General features: G+C 40.6%; 2 protein-coding genes across 20 annotated transcripts in view; one reads left to right on the top strand and one right to left on the bottom strand.

The window, feature by feature from the left end:
- Positions 1-18,753, top strand: part of LOC141401390 (lamin-B1-like) — a 123,687-nt gene that overhangs the window by 15,519 nt on the left and 89,415 nt on the right. The gene's annotated exons all lie outside the window — the stretch shown is intronic.
- Positions 14,282-18,224, bottom strand: LOC141401614 (uncharacterized). The gene is made up of 3 exons (XM_073981944.1): positions 18,110-18,224; positions 17,839-18,050; positions 14,282-14,538 (listed from the first exon to the last, which is right to left on the bottom strand). Exons 1-3 carry the CDS (start codon positions 18,148-18,150, stop codon positions 14,282-14,284), a joined length of 510 nt encoding a protein of 169 aa, XP_073838045.1. The 5' UTR covers positions 18,151-18,224.

The raw sequence follows: 18,753 nt of genomic DNA, 5'->3' as shown, positions 1-18,753 counted from the left end.
AATTTTTAAAAAATCGTTGGTTCCTTTACACGATAAAGAAGTTGACTTCGTCTCAAACACCAAACAAAGGCCGCAGACCCACCCTTATGTATACCTGCCTCAAAATTTGATTGGGGATCTCAAAAGGAGGAGGGAGCGTATTTGTTTTGGTGATGATCAGATAATATCCATAGTCGGTATGGACTTCTATGAGGGGTATTCGAAAAAAAGAAAAGTCTCTCGCTGTAAGTAGACAATGTTGCTATTACGATGATGCACATTGTGAAACCATGGAGACATTGGATTCTAATTTAACAAAAGCGACCACTATCTAAGAAGCCATCCTGATCTTTAAGTCAGAACCAAATGCATTGGCGTTACTGGTTATATATTAGGGTTATGCTCAGAGTTAATATTTTTATTTTCTCTTAACATTTTAGTTTAAGGGAACATGCATTTGCTCATATTTCGTGTGTTAAAACTTGTTTCTCAAGAAGTCCAGCCGAGCTTTAATTTGGTACCCAGCAGGTTTTTATTGACTACGGTCCAATCTAGGACATACAGCAGAAGGCGCCATGCCATCCAATTATACAAACTTTGGACCCTTATGCATAATCGAATTACGACTAACGTCCATCTTTTACCTACTATTCTGATGACTGTATGGGGACTTCGCCGGCATGTACCCACCCCTTAGCTTCTTGACCACCGTCGGCTGTGTCGACCCCAGTAGCGCGATTCTCTTTTTTGAGTTACCGACAAAAATCGGTTACTTTAGAACGCAAAATTATGAATGCATAGTTAAAATAAAAGTTGACAACACTGTTGCTATCGTCTAATTTTTTTAGGCCGTTAACTAACCGAATAATATCGTTAATTGCCGAAATTAAAAATATATTATTTTACCGATTATTGTCAGTAACTCCAAAAATGCCTTAGAGAATCGCACAACAGCTCAGTGTGTTCTCTTAGTCTTGTTGTTTAAATGGGCTCTTCTGTTAAAACTGTGCTACTGTAGACACTGTCTCGGTCGTTTCGTTTCCGTTTTGTGCATTGCTTTCTGCTATCCTTCTGCCATCTTTCTCTATTCCAGCTCCTATGGTACCCTATCTTCTGTCAGGCCCTGTCCCTCAAAAAAACTCTGCGGTTTTAAAGTTACCTTATAGAACACAAGTGTGAGGGATTGTAGTCTCTTGTTACCCATGGAACCATTCTCCACACTTTTATACATCAACAACAAAGTCCTTGATACCATGTATAACTCTCTAAGCGAAAGTATAATGTATAATTATCGCTTCGTCAACGGAAGCTTCGTCTCCCCGGGAAGGGAAAGTAAAACCTAACTCTAAATTGTACATTAATTCTTAAGCGATAACCCAAAGGGCAAAGGCGAACTTCGCCGACCATCTTAATCTAAAACTTATCTAGATTATAAAAACACTCTTTTGTGTATCATCTATCTGAGAGTGAAGTCATATTTTTATTGAAAAAATTTATTATCTTTTCTTAAAAAAAAAGAAAAAAAAAATAAAACTATTTTCTACGGACTCATTCATGTCGAGCTATACGGTGTAAACTTGAATGTTATTATTTCTTTCTTTTTTATCAATGGCGACTATCACTAATAACATGGTATCTGGAAAGGTATAAAATAAGGTTAACTTATTAAGTGTATAAGCTGTACATAATCCATATTTTCCTGGACTCGGCTTAACGATCGTTTAGTGTTACTTTATTAAACCTTAATGCGGGGCACACACGACCAGTTTTTATACCCTTAATAGGCGTTTACACACAGACAGTATTGGCAAGGCAATAGCAAAGTTACAAACCATTTTCACCAATACATTCATACTTTTCTCTATACCCAGCTAGCATTTGGATGATTGTTTTTTCAAAAATCACATTTCGGAGTCTTTTTAGAGTCCTTTTGGTGATCAAAAACTGATTAAGTCGCTTGTATGATCATAAAGGGACTCGAAAGTGACTCCCTTTAATGATTAAAAAGAGTTCAATTTAAAATACAACAACAAATGTGTAGCAATCACAAATGAATCATTGAGGCGTTTAAAATGTGACTATTTTTTCGTTATTTATAGTCACATTTTGTTCTTCATGAAGATTGAAAAATGCTTAATCAGAAGGGTCATGCAGGTGTTTGAAAAGTGATTATAATTATGTATCTTCTGATCATATTTTGAACAGATAGGTGATTAAAAACTGATTGTTTTGTTTTCTTTTTGTTTGGTTGTAAATAATTCTCATATACACTTTTTATAAAACTTTGATATAAATGTAACGTATAATATTAAGTGTATAGACAAACACAACACATGTTCAGGTTTTGCCAAGTGAAATGAAGAAGCAGTATACTAACCACCGCGCAACATAAAGGATAATTAGAAGACATAATAAAGCAGAAAAGGCAATAAAACAAAGGAAAGGAACAAAAAAGAATAAAAATAAATTTTTTTTAATTTATTTCGTCTAATAAAAATACTCATAAATGACTCCCTAAAGACTCATGAAAATGGGCAAAAATGACTCGAAACTAATGCAGAAGAAGACTCATTTGTGATTTGTTTAGAAGAGTCTCCTGAGGTTACGTTTTCCTCCCGACAAAGGAGTCATTTATGATCAGAAAATGAGCTCATATTCCAGCTTTTTAATCGTGCAGTCGGATCAAAAAAGACTCGAATTTGATTAAAATTTTCAAAAAATGCTGGCTGGGTACATATTTAGAAATTTATAAACGTATTTGTGAAAAAGGTTTGTATTTTTGCTATTGTCTTGCCAATACTGGCATTTGTAAACGCATTTATGCTAACGAGGGTACATACACTTTCATTAGGGTTATGACTTTTTGACATTTTTCCTCAAAAATGATTTCCTGTAGCAGGGATGAATGAACTTTTGCCTATTAATCACTATGCTATCGTTTATTCCATTGAAATATAAAAAAAGTTCACGCACAAATCGATTTTAGAAAAATAATTTTTTTAAAAAATATATGAAATGAAAAAATTTTTTTTTTCAAAAAATTATTTTTTGTTGCACGAATGAATAAATATAAGCCTACTAATAACTATAATAACGTTTATTTCATTCAAATATTAAAAAAGTCGCGAAAAAAGTCACTTTGAAAAAATTTAAAATTTTTTGTTTTTTGTTAAAAAATTATATTTTTGAATAAAAGCGTTTACGACATTTTTACGATTCTCAGAATTGAAGAAAAATAGTGAGAAATAAATTTTATGTCATTTTAATTATCTCATGTGGCTCTAAAGTTTATTTTCAATTATATATCTGTTTTCAGTGACTTCCAAAAATTGTCCATAATTTTGATAAATTCAAATTTTAAAATCATTTTGTGCGTGAGGTTTTTTCACGGAATGACCTTATAATTAAGATTTTATGTAATCTTATGGCAAAACTCGTCACGCTATGATACAGGGATATGAGGTTGTAAAAAAGTCATAACCCTAACTTTCATACGGGCAAAATGTGCCTCATCGAAATAATGGTTTTAGACCCCAAGTATTTTTGGACGAAATGTGTTTCAGACAATTTGGAGTCGATTAAGACATGTCCGTCCGTCTCACGAACGGATGAACCGATTTGCTACAAAATTTGGCCTTTGTAATATTTTGTCCAAATTTAGTTTAAGTTTCGAACTTAGACTAAATTTGGAGAAAATATTACGATGGACTATATCGGTCCACTCCTTCCGGCACCTTCCCCACAAAAGTTCGACAATATGGACTCAATCGTTCCACTCCTTCGGGTACCTCCCGTACAAAATTTCGGAAAAGTTCAGTTTAGGACCTGCTCTGGAATCACTTTGATTTTTATTGCAGCAACTTGTATTCATTGCCCCCATACGACGGTACAAGTTCTATCAGGGGCAAGTCCATACTTCCTGAGAAAATAGCCTGAAAGGTACAAATAACCCCTATGACACCGGGTGTAGTGGTTGGAGCGCAAGATAACTCACAAACGGATCTGCAGATTCGGTCCAAAATGTGGCCTTCGTAATATTTTGTGCAAACTTAGCTTAAGTACGAAGATAAGCCATATCGGTCCACTCCTTCAGGTACCTCTCCCACAAAAGTTCAAAAATGTTCAGAAAAATTGTGCGCACTATAACTCTTGATGGGAGTGACCGATTTGGTCCATAGTTTACACATCGTAATAAATCTACCAGGTATAGATGAGGTTCGAATATGGACTATATTTGTCCACTCCTTCGGGTACCTCCCATACAAAATTTTGGATAAGTTCACTTTAAGACCTGCTCTCGAATCACTTTGATTTTTGTTGCAGCGACTTGTATTCGTTGCCTCAATTACGATAGTAAAAGTTTTTTTAGGGGCAAGTCCATACTTCTTAAGAAAATAGCCCGAAAGTTTTAAAAAACCCGTATGGTTCCATATGTAGTGGCTGGAGAGCTCGAACCGAATACTGCGTTCGAAAATATTCGCTAAAATGGTACGCACGATGTCTCATAGACTTTGCAACCGATTTGGTCCAAACTTTACATCTCTAAATATTGTCAAAACTTAGTTTGCGTTCAAATTTGGGCCCTATCTGACCAATCCTTGTGGTACCACCCACACAAATGTTCAAAATTTTTGTGTGGTTAAGGGTCTGTTCGAGGATCCTATGGACATTAGGGTTATGACTTTTTGACATTTTTCCTCAAAAATGATTTCCTGTAGCAGGGATGAATGAACTTTTGCCTATTAATCACTATGCTATCGTTTATTCCATTGAAATATAAAAAAAGTTCACGCACAAATCGATTTTAAAAAAATAATTTTTTTAAAAAATATATGAATTGAAAAAAATTTTTTTTTCAAAAAATTATTTTTTGTTGCACGAATGAATAAATATAAGCCTACTAATAACTATAATAACGTTTATTTCATTCAAATATTAAAAAAGTCGCGAAAAAAGTCACTTTGAAAAAATTTAAAATTTTTTGTTTTTTGTTAAAAAATTATATTTTTGAATAAAAGCGTTTACGACATTTTTACGATTCTCAGAATTGAAGAAAAATAGTGAGAAATAAATTTTATGTCATTTTAATTATCTCATGTGGCTCTAAAGTTTATTTTCAATTATATATCTGTTTTCAGTGACTTCCAAAAATTGTCCATAATTTTGATAAATTCAAATTTTAAAATCATTTTGTGCGTGAGGTTTTTTCACGGAATGACCTTATAATTAAGATTTTATGTAATCTTATGGCAAAACTCGTCACGCTATGATACAGGGATATGAGGTTGTAAAAAAGTCATAACCCTAATGGACATTTTTACCAAAGGTTGTCCTAGTGGCCCTGTCATAAAAAATCCCTATCTATCGATATTTCCGCATATGTTTGAGCTTTAATCCTATTTATACTTTTGTCGGTTCATACGCCCAAAAATTTTGAAAACCCTCTAAATACATAAGTTTTTTTGGAAAAAAAGTACTCCAATCCACCCAGGCTGATGGTATATCTCTGTCGGCAAAGCCGACTGATACTTTTTTACTTGTTAATATCAATTATTATGCTGATCCTATAATTTTCTTCTAGCATTAAAAGCTCACTACCGCTCAGTGCTTTCAATTTCCTTAATGCCAACTCAATATTTGCTCAATTTAGGTCCCAGTGGGTGTAGTCATTATCTAAATACGATCTGATAGCATTGAGTACACTCCGATTAACCCGTTCAGCAGCGTTGGATTGGGGTGTATAGAATGCGGCCTTCATATGATCTATTTGTAAATCTTTCATCATTTTCTGAAACTCTTTAGAAACGAATTGCTTTCCGTTGTCCGTATGAATTACTTCCGGGACACCAAATTGCTGGAACACGTTCTCTACTAAGAATTTTATGATATTTCTAATATTAGCTTCGCTTAATGGCTTCAACAATATAAATTTTGTTAGGTTGTCAACTATCACCAGAATATAAGTATTGCTCTTTCCAGAACGAGGATACTTTCCCATGAAATCTATATATAGTTTCGGGAAAGGGCGGTCGGTTTTTACTTCATTTCCAATCGTAGGCATCATATACGTCTGCTCAAAGTCGGAAGTTTTTTCCGACGCGTCGGACCGACTTCTGTCCGAACTCTGTCCGGTTAGTCTGACGAACATTTTCCCTGTCTCTCTCTCCCTCTCTCTGAAGGGATTTTTTCTACTTTCTTTTGTGCTGCTTTGGCAATATTCATTGAAAAATAATTATTGATGTTGTTGTTGTAACACTGTTTGTTATTACGTTTGTATGTTCGTTCTTCTGTTCAATCTGGCTCTGGGTCTATCTCCAGTTCCAGGAAAGTGGCTGCTTCGATGGGATGTAACCACAGATCCACTGGAGTTAGATGAGTAGGTCTGGCTGGGCAGTCGAAAAGGTGTTTTGCGTCGTGTGGGCCCATGCCACATACTGGGCAGATGTCTTGCACGGCGGGGTCTTTTTTCCGCCCAATAAGAATTTAGGCGACTGCAATATCCCGAGCGTAGTTGAGCCAAAACTACTCTAGTTTGTCGTGGCAGCTGACGCTCCTCAGCTGCAATAGATGGGGGATGTATTTCGAGGACTTTATTCACACTATAATTGCTTAAGGCCTTGGCAACTGCATCCGTGTGAATACTATTTAAACCTGCTCGATGCGCTTGTTAATCTAGGGGTTCTCTCCTGTATCGATGGACCTCTCCCTCTAGGGCATGGATATCCTTCCTGATCTGCCTGTATGTGCCAGGCCTACCCACAAGATGGTGATTGGGATGGCTCACACGGTAACATCCAAGCAGGTACTGCAACGAAAGCATCTCATTGTGTTGCTTTACTGGAAGAATCTTTGCCTCCTCATGTAGATGGTCCACTGAAGATTTGAGGAGGCACCCTGTTGCTGTTCTCAGGGCGGCATTCTGGCAGGTTTGAATCTTTTTCCAATTCGTATCACATAATCTCGGGGACCAAACTGGAGCCGCATAGCTTACCACAGACCGACCTATCGCGTTATATGTGGTCAACAAGGTTTCTTTATCTGCACTCCAAGTGTTGCCGGCTAGGGACTTGAGGACCTTGTTCCTACTTTTCAGTTTGTCGCAGATAGTTACGATCTCGATGCCGTCTGGAGGGGGCGGAATACAGGAGAGACAGAGGTTAAACAGTTCCGGAGATATCACCCCACATTGGGGAACTCCCTGTTTCACTCTACGGGGTTTGGACTTCTTGTTCCTGAATTCCACGTACGACTGGCGCCCACACATATAATTGACTATCCAACGTTTCCAGCTTGGCCGAAGGGTCCTCAAACAGCGTGGAGTGCCTGACTGTATCAAAGGCTTTTGATAAGTCAAGCGCCACCATTACTGTTCTATCGCACGGCCGTCTCTAGTTGAGTCCTTGATAAATATGTGTGGTATTGGCGTGCAGAGCAGTTGTCGTGCTGTGCTGCTCAAGGGTCTTTGCTACGGGCGACAAAAGCGAAATCGGACTGTACGATTCACTTTTGCTTGCATCCTTGCCGCGCTTCCGTAGTGGGACCACCCGGCCCATTTTCCAGACTTCGGGAGCAATGAGGGTGGATAGCGACAAGTTGCTGCTTTAGCATTACCATGGAGATTCCATTAGGGCCCAACGGTTTGGATGATTTAGCGTTCCTGATGGCATTGGCAACATTATCCATTGTAAACTGTGGTGGTTCCTCCTCGGCAGGAAGAGATCTGATGCGACGCAATACTCTTCTCTTCGCCCTGTCACTCTCGGGGTGCTCGACAAAATGTCGACGTTACGGGTCAGTCAACGTAACGTCGCCAAACGTGACTGAGGTCCTATCTTCCCTTCTTCCAGGGTGGGTTCGAAAGTGATTTAACAGTTGCCCACAATTCACCTATACCGGCTCCAATGTTGCAACGCTTCAGATGATTTAACCACTTGTTCCGCTTATGCTCGCCGACCGGCCTGTTAACTTTCAGTGTCAGCACCCTGACTCTGGGGTCATTGCGGTTGGTTGTTTCGGAACGTCCTTTCCGCTACCCGAACATCAGAAGGATTGGGCAAGTCTCTGAAGCGGTGATTGGTGAACTCTCTGAAACCCGGCCAATCAGCTTTCTTATGATTGACGATCGTGCGGCGTTCAGAGGTAATGAAATCGGGTGGTCTGCTAATGGAGACAATTATGGGGAGATGGTCTGATCCAAGGGAAATGACGGGTTGCCAGGTAACGTCATTTGTCAGACCAGGTGACAGGATGGTTATGTCTGCCGAGCTGTGACACTCTCCTCTAATTCTGGTAGGGGCGTCCTCATTGACCGTGCAAAACGTAGAGCTGTCAATCTGCTCAGCCAGCGCTGTACCTCTCTGGTCGTTTCCGAGGGCCGAATGCCACATCTCATGATGCGCATTAAAGTCCCCCAGGACCAGACGATTATGACCTTCCAAATGCGGGCTAATGTTAGGCACGTAATCTGAGATACAGCTATTTCTCTGCGGGATGTATACGTTCAGCAACTCTATCTCGGCAGTTCCACACCTGACTGCTACCCCCATACATTCCATGTACGAGTCATTAGAGACAGGCTCAAGCGAGATAGATCTGCATTGGATAGACTAATGCAATATGAAAGCTAATCTCCACCTCCACTTCTGGTGCGATCTTTCCTTAGCACATTGTAACCATCACAATGTTGTAAGCCACAGTTGTTGTTGAGCTTGGTTTCTTGCACCGCAGCGACCTAGATGTTCTCGATCTTACCTCGGAGTCCATTGCAATTAAATTGTAAAAAGGATGCATTCTCTGGGATTGGGACAACAACGGCTGGTGTTAAAGGCTGCGTCTGCGGTTGTTGTCGAGGGGACTGCGGGGGAGTTTCGTAGTCAGACGACGAGGGAGTTTCGTAATCCGACGACGACTCACTGGGGATTGTGTTCACGCAGCATGCAGCAACATAATCCCTGTCGTAGTCCCTCACGTGGACAAGTCTAGATGCACCCACTCCTGACATCTATTGCATCTCACCGAAGGTTGGATGTGGGTGAAAATGCGGGTGTGACAAACTGAGCACAGATATATTGGTCCTGGGTTTTCCTCCGTCCCGGCACGGACCAAAAGAATTTGGAGCAGGCATTCCGGAATATGCTGCTCTCAACATAGCAAAACGAAAAAAATGCAAACATATGTACCCTGAGGTGGCAGCCGCTGGCCGGAACGATGATTTTGTGTTGTTCCGGGTCAATCCGGTACGAAAGAACCCGCTGCCGTGGGATTGATTAATTACACTGTGCTACAGTAAAACTTTGGTTCGGATATATAAATTCGGTATTGTGGGAGTCCATGGAAGAGGAAAATACCTTTGGTTTCCTTGGGTCACTTCGTTCTTTGATTTTATAACGATAAATGTAGTGAAAAACGGGGTTTCTTGGATTTTCAACTTAACACGGACATAACTTCTTTTTTCTACAACGTAAATTTACATCTTATTTTTTATTTAAAAGGTGAAAATCATGGCTTTCAAAAAATCAGGTAACGAATGGTTAAGTTATAGTGATTTAAGTGTTAAGTTAAGCTAACTAAATTTCCTTCTTGATAAAAGTAAATAATTAGGCAGTTTGGTGTATTCTACGCAGCCTAGAGCACGAGGAAAAGCATTTTCCTGTTCTTTAATGCGTTTTTGTCACACTTAAATCACACTTTTGCAGCACAGTGTTATTGAAGTGCCGACGTTGATGAAGTACGAACGAAAACTGAATGCAATCGGAGAACAAATTTGGTTTATTTTAGTTGATGCATGATAGTGTTTAAAGATCATTCATAGTGAACCGTTGTGGAAAGTGGAAAGTCATATGTTTTATATATATTGCCAAAGTTAATTATACCCTCAGCCTTTAGGCTAAAGAGGGTATTTACACTTTGATACGACCAAAAATGTGCCTCATCGAAATAATGGTTTTAGACCCCAAGTATGTTTGTACGATATCCGTTTCAGACAATTTTGAGTAGATCTAGCAATGTCCGTCCGTCTGTCTGTCTGTCGGTCTGTCTGGCTGGTGCGCACGATAACTCTCGAACGGATCAATCGATTCGGTTCAAGTTTTGGGTATCGAAATATTTTGTCCAGATTCGATTTAAGTTCGAAGATGGACCATATAGGTCCACTCCTTCAGGTACCTCCCCCACAAATGTTCAAAAATTGTCGCAAAACTTGTGCGCACGATAACTCTTGTAGGGAATAACCGATTTGGTCCATACTTTACACATCGTGTAATTTCTACCAAACTTAGATTAGGTTTCAATATGGACTCAATCGGTCCACTCCTTCGGGTACCTCCCACACAAAATTTCGGAAAAGTTCAGTTAGGACCTGGTCTCGAATCGCTTTGATTTTTATTTACGCAAGTGGTATTCGCTGTCCTCTATACGACGCTGTAAGTTTCATTAGGGGCAAGTCCATACTTCCTGAGAAAATAGCCTGAAAGTTACAAAAAACCCTATGACACCGTGTGTAATGGTTGGAGCGCAAGATAACTCTCGAACGGATCTGCCGATTCGGTCCAAAATTTGGCTTTCGTAATATTTTGTCCAAACTTAGTTCAAGTTCAAAGATGGACTATATCGGTCCACTCCTTCCGGTACCTCCCCCACAGAAGTTCGAAAATGTTCGGAAAATTTGTGCGTACGATAACTCTTGAAGGGAGTAACCGATTTGGTCCATACTTTGCTCATTATGAAATTTCTACCAGACTTAGATGAGGTTCCAATATGGACTCAATCGGTAAACTCCTTCGAGTACCTCCCACACAAAATTTCGGAAAAGTTCAGTTTAGGACCTGCTCTCAAATCGCCTTGGTTTTTGTTGTATGATCTTGTATTCACTGTCCCCTATACGAAGGTACAATTTTCCTCAGGGGCAAGTCCATACTTCCTGAAAAAATAGCCTGGATGTTGAAAAACAAACCCTATGACACCATGTTTATGGGTGGAAGCGCAAGATAATTCTCGAACGGAAATGCCGGTTCCGGCCAAAATTTGGCCTTCGTAATATTGTTTCCAAACTTAGTTTAAGTTCGTAGATAAGCCATATCGGTCCACTCCTTCCGGTACCTCCCCAACAAAAGTTCAAAAATATTCGGAAAAATTGTGCGCACGATAATTCTTGATGGGAGTGACCAATTTGGTCCATACTTTACACATTCTCATAATATCTACCAGATATAGATCAGGTTCGAATATGGATTATATTTGTCCACTCCATCCCGTACCTCCCACACAAAATTTTGGATAAGTTCACTTTAAGACCTGCTATTGAATCACTTTGATTTTTGTTGAAGCAACTTACATTCGCTGCCTCAATTACGATGGTAAAAGTTGTTTCAGGGGCAAGTCCATACTTCTTGAGAAAACAGCCCGAAGGGTGTAAAAACCCCCTATGGCACCCCCATGGTGTATGTCGGTCCATTCCTTTAGGTACCTTTTCCGCAAAATTTTTGAACTTTAATCCTAATCAACATTTTTGTCGGTTCATACTACCAAAATTTTGAAAGCCCCTAAATACATAAGTTTTTTGTGAAGAAAGTGTTTCAATTTGCACAGGCTGAGGGTATATCTCTGTCGGCAAAGCCGACTGATACTTTTTTACTTGTTTTCTTATTACTTTTATGTATGTGAAGACATGTATTTTTTCAAATATTAATAACAATTGTTTTACATATTTCACAGATCTTGTTGATGAATTTGTTTTTCTCCACTGTTGATTTTTATACCCTCCACCATAGTATGGAGGGTATATTAAGTTTGTTTTTCCGTTTGTAACGCATTGAAATACTCATTTGCGACTTTATAAAGTATATATATTCTTGATCAGGGTAAAATTCTGAGTCGATCTGTGCACGTCCGTCCGTCCGTCCGTCTGTGGTAATCACTCTAGCATCCACAAAAATGAAGATAGGACGCTGAAATTTTGGGAAAATGCGTCTTTTGTTTGCAGGCAGGTCAAGTTCGATGATGGGCTATATCGGTCCACGTTTTGGTATAGCCCCCATATAACGGTACCGCCCGATTTACGGTATTTTGACGTTTTTAGCTAAATTTTCAGGCCGATATAGCTATAATTTGACATTTGGGGTTCTTAAGTGTCAATAAACTTATATAACAAAACTTGTGGACATAGGTCCACGTTTTGGTATAGCCCCCATATAACGGTACCCCCCGATTTACGGTATTTTGACGTTTTTAGCTACATTTTCAGACCGATTTAGCTATAATTTGACATTTAGGGTTTTAAAGTACCAATAAACTTATATAACAAAAGTTGTTGACATAGGTCCACGTTTTGATATAGCCCCCATATAACGGTACCCCCCGATTTACGGTATTTTGACGTTTTTAGCTACATTTTCAGACCGATTTAGCTATAATTTGACATTTAGGGTTCTTAAGTGTCAATAAACTTATATAACAAAACTTGTGGACATAGGACCACGTTTTGGTATAGCCCCCATATAACGATACCCCCGATTTACGGTATTTTGACGTTTTTAGCTACATTTTTAGACCGATTTAGCTATAATTTGACATTTATGGGTTTTAAGTGTCAATAAACTTATATAACAAAAGTTGTGGACATAGGTCCACGTTTTGATATAGCCCCACATAACGGTACCCCCCGATTTACGGTATTTTGACGTTTTTAGCTACATTTTCAGACCGATTTAGCTATAATTTGACATTTAGGGTTCTTAAGCGTCAATAAACTTATATAACAAAACTTGTGGACATAGGTCCATGTTTTGGTATAGCCCCCATATAACGGTACCCCCGATTTACGGTATTTTGACGTTTTTAGCTACATTTTCAGACCGATGTAGCTATAATTTGACATTTAGGGTTCTTAAGTGCCAATTAACTTATATAACGAAAGTTGTGGACATAGTTCCACATTTTGGTATAGCCCCCATATAACGGTACCCCCCGATTTACGGTATTTTGGCGTTTTTAGCTAAATTTTCAGACCGATTTAGCTATAATTTGACATTTAGGGTTCTTAAGTGCCAATAAACTTATATAAGAAAACTTGTGGACATAGATCCACGTTTTGGTATAGCCCCCATATAACGGTACCCCCGATTTACGGTATTTTGACGTTTTTAGCTACATTTTCAGACCGATTTCGCTATAATTTGGCACTAAGGGTTCTTAAGTGTCAATAAACTTATATAACAAAAGTTGAGGACATAGGTCCACGTTTTGGTATAGCCCCCATATAACGGTGCCCCTCGACTTACGTTATTTTGACGTTTTTAGCTACATTTTCAGACCGATTTATGTAGCTATAAAATGACATTTAGGGTTCTTAAGTGCCAATAAACTTATATAAGAAAACTTGTGGACATAGATCCACTTTTTGGTATAGCCCCCATATAACGGTACCCCCGATTTACGGTATTTTGATGTTTTTAGCTACATTTTTAGACCGATGTGGCTATAATTTGACATTTAGGGTTCTTAAATGTCAATAAACTTGTATAACACAACTTGTGTACATAGGTCCACGTTTTGGTATAGCCCCCATATAACGGTGCCCCTCGACTTACGTTATTTTGACGTTTTTAGCTACATTTTCAGACCGATTTAGCTACAAAATGACATTTAGGGTTCTTAAGTGTAAATAAACTTTTATAACAAAAGTTGTGGACATAGGTCCACGTTTTGGTATAGCCCCATATAACGGTACCTCCCGATTTTCGGTATTTTGAGAATTTTACCTACAAGTTTTAACCGAATTATCTGTAATTTGAACATTTGACATTTGAAATTCCTAGTGGTCACCACACCTCTCCATCAATAATTGTCAAGAAAGGTCGATGTATTGATAAAGCTCCCATATAACGGTACCTCCCGATTTTCAGTAATTTGATGATTTTAGCTACAATATTAAACCGAACTAGCAGCAATTTGACATTTGAAGTTTTTAGTGGTCACAACACCTCTCCATCAAAAATTGTCAACATAGGTCCATGTTCGTCCCATATAACGGTACCTCCCAATTTTCAGTAATTTTGCAATTTTAGCTACAATTTTTAACCGAACTAACTGTAATTTGACATTTGAATGTTGTAGTGGTCACCACACATCTGCATCAACAATTTTCAACATAGCCCCAATATAACGATACTTCCCGATTTTCGGTACTTTGAGGATTTTACTTAAAATGTTTAACCGAACGTAGGTTAGGTTAGGTTAGGTTTTAGGATGCGCAGCTGCTGTAGAAGGCAGCCACTCCACTCGGAGACCTTATGGTCCATTGTGATCATCCTGTTATGTTGTGATCGGATATTGTTGGTATTGTTGATGTAGTCTGTTGTTTGGTGGTTCTGCATGTGTTTCTGTGTGTGATGATGACCGTTAAAGTGTGGTGATGTGATGATGTGTGTGGTGATTTTTGCTGGTGTATATGTGATGTTGGTTGTGTAAGTGTGGTGATGATGGATATTGCATCTATGGATTTGATTGTTGTGATGTGATGGCGTGTGAGTGTGTGCTCGACTGGATACCAGTTTGTTGTTGCTGGATGGGGGAGGAAGAGGTAGGAGAGGAAGAGACGGGTGGGGGGGGGGGGGGGTATAGGAGAAGGATTAGGGATGGTAAAAGAAAGAAAAAAAACAAAAGAGGTATATTAGTTATTAAATAGACTAACATGCAGTTAAGTTTGTCTGCCCCATAGCCATTTAAGACCTCTACAGTATGCAAGCAGGACTAATGGGTCGAAAGAAGAGAGGTAGGAGAGCGATTCAATCATGTATGCGCCGAAGAGTCTGTATCTCCTGGCCGACAGTCTGGGGCACTGGCACAGTAAATGATCAATCGTCTCCGTCTCCTCTGCATCTTCACACAGCCTGCAATAATCACCGCTGCTAGCCTCCCATCTGCACGTCATTGATCTGATGTTGCAATGGCCAGTAATGACCCCCACAACAACCCTGATCTCTGACTTGCATAGTGAGAGGAGGGAATCAGTTCTACGTGCCGAGATCTCCGGCCAGATTGACTTAGCCACCCGACAACCAGGAGCGTCTAGCCAAGTTCTTTTGGATTTCTCAACGTGGAACCTTGTGAGTTTGTCAATGAAGTGACAAAGCGGGGGTCGCACTCCAACTTCCAGTTGTATATCGGTTGATTGCGAGCCTCGCCTTGCCAGTTCATCCACAATCTCATTTCCCACTACGCCGCAGTGACCAGGTACCCAACAAAGTCTTACTGGCACTCTGCAGGCTTTCAGAGCAGTTCTACAGTCTCGAACGATCCTAGATTTAATAGTGAAAGATCCTAGAGCTTTTAGCGCAGCCTGGCTATCTACATATATGGTGACCGCCCTGTCTGCTAGGTCTGTCCCCCCCACTAGTGCCTCTAAGGCCTTCAATACTGCAAAGACTTCTGCCTGGAAAACACTACAGTTGTCGTTAAGTTTGTACGAGTACCTGAAGTTCAGTTCGTCTGAGTACACTCCAGCACCCGTGCCTTCTTCCATCTTAGACCCATCAGTGAAGATGGATAGGCTATCGGGTATTGGTCTGCACTGAACCCATGCGTCCCTATTGGGAATTAAGACGTCAGGTATATTGAAGTCAAGAGACGGAGAGATATAGTCAGTCTCTCCCCCTCTGTCACCAATCTCTACCTGACTAATATACCGCCGCAGAACAGATGCATGGCCAGCCAATGAGCAACGCCACATGTCAAGTTCCCTAAGCCTCAAAGCACACCTGGAGGCCTGATGCTGAGCCAAAATGTCCAAAGGTTGAACATTTAAAACAGCATTCAGCGCCATTTGAGGAGTGCTTTTAATAGCTCCAGTAATGAGAATTGACGCGGCACGTTGCACATTGGTTAGCTTTGAAAGATTTGTTTTTATACTAAGTGAGTGCCACCACACAAGACAACCATAGGTTAGAATGGGGCAAACCACAGTATTATACAACCAGTGTATAATGTGTGGTTTTAAGCCCCAGCTCTTTCCTATGGTGTTCTTACAGGAATATAGTGCAATTAAACCTCTTTTAGCTCTCTCCTCGGTGTTCCTTTTCCATAGAAGCCTATGGTCCAATACCACTCCAAGGTACTTAGCTTCAGTGGAGAGGTTTAGTTGCACCCCATCCAGAGTTGGTGGAACAAACTCAGCAGTATTCCTCTTTCTGGTGAATAGTACCAACTCTGTCTTCGCCGGATTCACACCAAGTCCATTTTGGTGGGCCCAGCGTGAGAGTTTTACTAAGGCACCTTGCATAAGGTCGGACAGCGTTGATAGAAATTTCCCGCTGATTAGAATAACTACATCATCAGCGTATGCGACTACTTTGGTTTTTAACCTGTCAAATTCTAAAAGTATCCCGTTCAGTACCAGAAGCCACAACAGGGGTGATAGGACTCCTCCCTGTGGTGTGCCCCTGGTGACCGACTTCTTAATTGAACTCTCTCCTAAATTTGAATTGATAATTCTACTCTCGAGCATTCTATCTATCCAATTGATTAGAATTGAGGGGACACCTAGTGATTCTAGAGCAGAGTGGATAGACTCAAGTTTCACGTTGTTAAACGCACCTTCTATGTCCAAGAAAGCAGCCAAAGTGAAGCTCGAGTCATCCATGTTCTTCTCTATATAACCCACGACCTCGTGTAACGCTGTGTCTGTCGATTTCCCTTTTACGTAGGCATGTTGTGAATTGCTTACAAGGTCATTATTTATATAAGATCTAATTTCCAAATCTAGTAGCCTTTCCAAAGTTTTAAGTAGAAAGGAGGAAAGACTTATCGGCCTATAGTCCTTTGGTAAGGTGTGACTAGGTTTCCCAGCTTTGGGGATGTAGATCACCGTCACCTCTTTCCATATCGCCGGTATGTGCGACAGCAGAATGCAAGCCCTAAAAATCTTCCTTAATATGGATATCAACACTCGAGGCGCGTTATGAAGCATCGCAGGGATGATACCGTCAGGTCCAGGGGATTTATAGGGTTGAAAAGTACTGATCGCCCAAGAGATTCTGGGACTACTTATTGCACCATCAACAAGATCACACTCTGCTGTGCTGAAGCTTCTGCTCGCATCTTCACTAGGTCGACACGTGCTGGCATCTTGACAGCCAGGAAAGTGTGTACTTGCCAACAGGTTTAGAGTCTCAAGAGCTGAGTTAGTCCAGGTGCCCTCGTTTCGCTTAATGCTTCCAATGGTTTTCGGGTCCTTTGAGATCACCTTGCGAAATCTTGCTGCTGCATTAACTCCCTCTATGGACTCACTAAAACTAACCCAAGAGTCTCTCTTTGCTTTCCTAACCTCGCTTTTGTACTTATTGAAAGATGCTCTATAGAGATCCCAATCAGTACTGAGTTTGGTCCTACTAGCTTTGTTATATGCCTTTCTACTGGTTTTCCTCAGATCGTGTAAATCTTTGTTCCACCAGACGGGCTGAGCTTTCCTACCAGGATACGTTAGTGGGCAGGACATCTCATAGCAATCCATCAGAATCTTTGTGAGATTTTCCACCTGATTGTCAATTTCCCCTACTGTGCGAGGTTCTGGAACTTCACACAGCCTGGAAGTTGTAAGGGAATGGAAAAAGTCCCAGTTTGTTCTTCTCGGATTTCTATGAGGCGGTTGCCGCTTACTTCTATAAGAGACATGAAAGAGTATCGCTCTGTGGTCCGAAAAGGAGCACTCCTCCGATACTCTCCAGTCAGTTATAGAAGTATCTTCCATATTTGTAAGGGTTAGATCTATCACCTCCTCCCTTACCCTATTATGGAAAGTGGCGGTATTTCCCCTATTACATACTCGAAGATTATTAGTTAAAATAAAATCGAATACGGACTCACCCCTTGAGTTTGTATCGCTGCTACCCCAGTGGAAGTGATGAGCATTTGCATCACAGCCCACTATCAAGTTTGCCTTACTCATCGTCTCCTCCACTAGCTTCCGCAACAGTATACCGGGTGGGTTTGGTTCCTCGTACGGCATGTAGACTGAGGCCAGCACCAAGGCTCTTCCAGAGCCTACTTCTAACCTCACTACAGTCGTGTCACCATCACTGTAATTATAGAGTTGAATAAGGTTTAAACTTTTCTTCGCTACAATACAGCTTCTTACCTTCTCTCCATTTGATGCAGAGAATATAGAGTAGCGCCCATCGTTTAGTCCAGAAACCCTATTCTTATGAAGATAGGGCTCCTGGACCAAAGCGATGTCTACTTCGGTTTTTGTGAGGGAGAGGAGAAGTTCAGCAGCCGCAGCCCTGCAGTGGTGCAGATTGATCTGCACAACGCGGAGCTCTTGCTGCTGAGCTTCTCTACTGTGGCTTCGAGACTCGGAACCGAAGCCAGCCAGAGCCGAAGTACAGCTCTCCCTCACAATCCCTAATGTAGTCCGCACTTTCATTGTCCATGGTGAACTTCATCACCGCACCAGCTCCTTCTTTAGTGGAGTTGATAAACCTCCAGCTGGCAGTAGAGAGACCTCTGTTCTGCCTCTGGATCATCTTCAGCACCTCCGCAACCTCCTGATCCGGAGGTGGCACCCAGGCTGTGGCTGACGCTCTGCGAGGTATCTCGCTAGTAGGCACCGCGGCTAGCTTGCAACCTTCCCAGAGTGCGCCCGAGCCATCGACTGTTCGTATGAGATAATCTTTCGATTTCTCATCCTGACAGCCGATGACCTTGACACCTCTGATATAAGTTGCCTTGCCAAAGCCCGTCATACTTGCGTCCGCCTCGTCAGAGGTTATGGCCTTCCTC

The sequence above is a fragment of the Musca autumnalis genome, unplaced genomic scaffold (assembly GCF_047663935.1).
Source record: "Musca autumnalis isolate F117 unplaced genomic scaffold, ASM4766393v1 scaffold_4, whole genome shotgun sequence".
Taxonomy (NCBI): domain Eukaryota; kingdom Metazoa; phylum Arthropoda; class Insecta; order Diptera; family Muscidae; genus Musca; species Musca autumnalis.
Note: the sequence above shows the minus strand (reverse complement) of the source record. Positions and strands in the feature narration are given on the sequence as shown.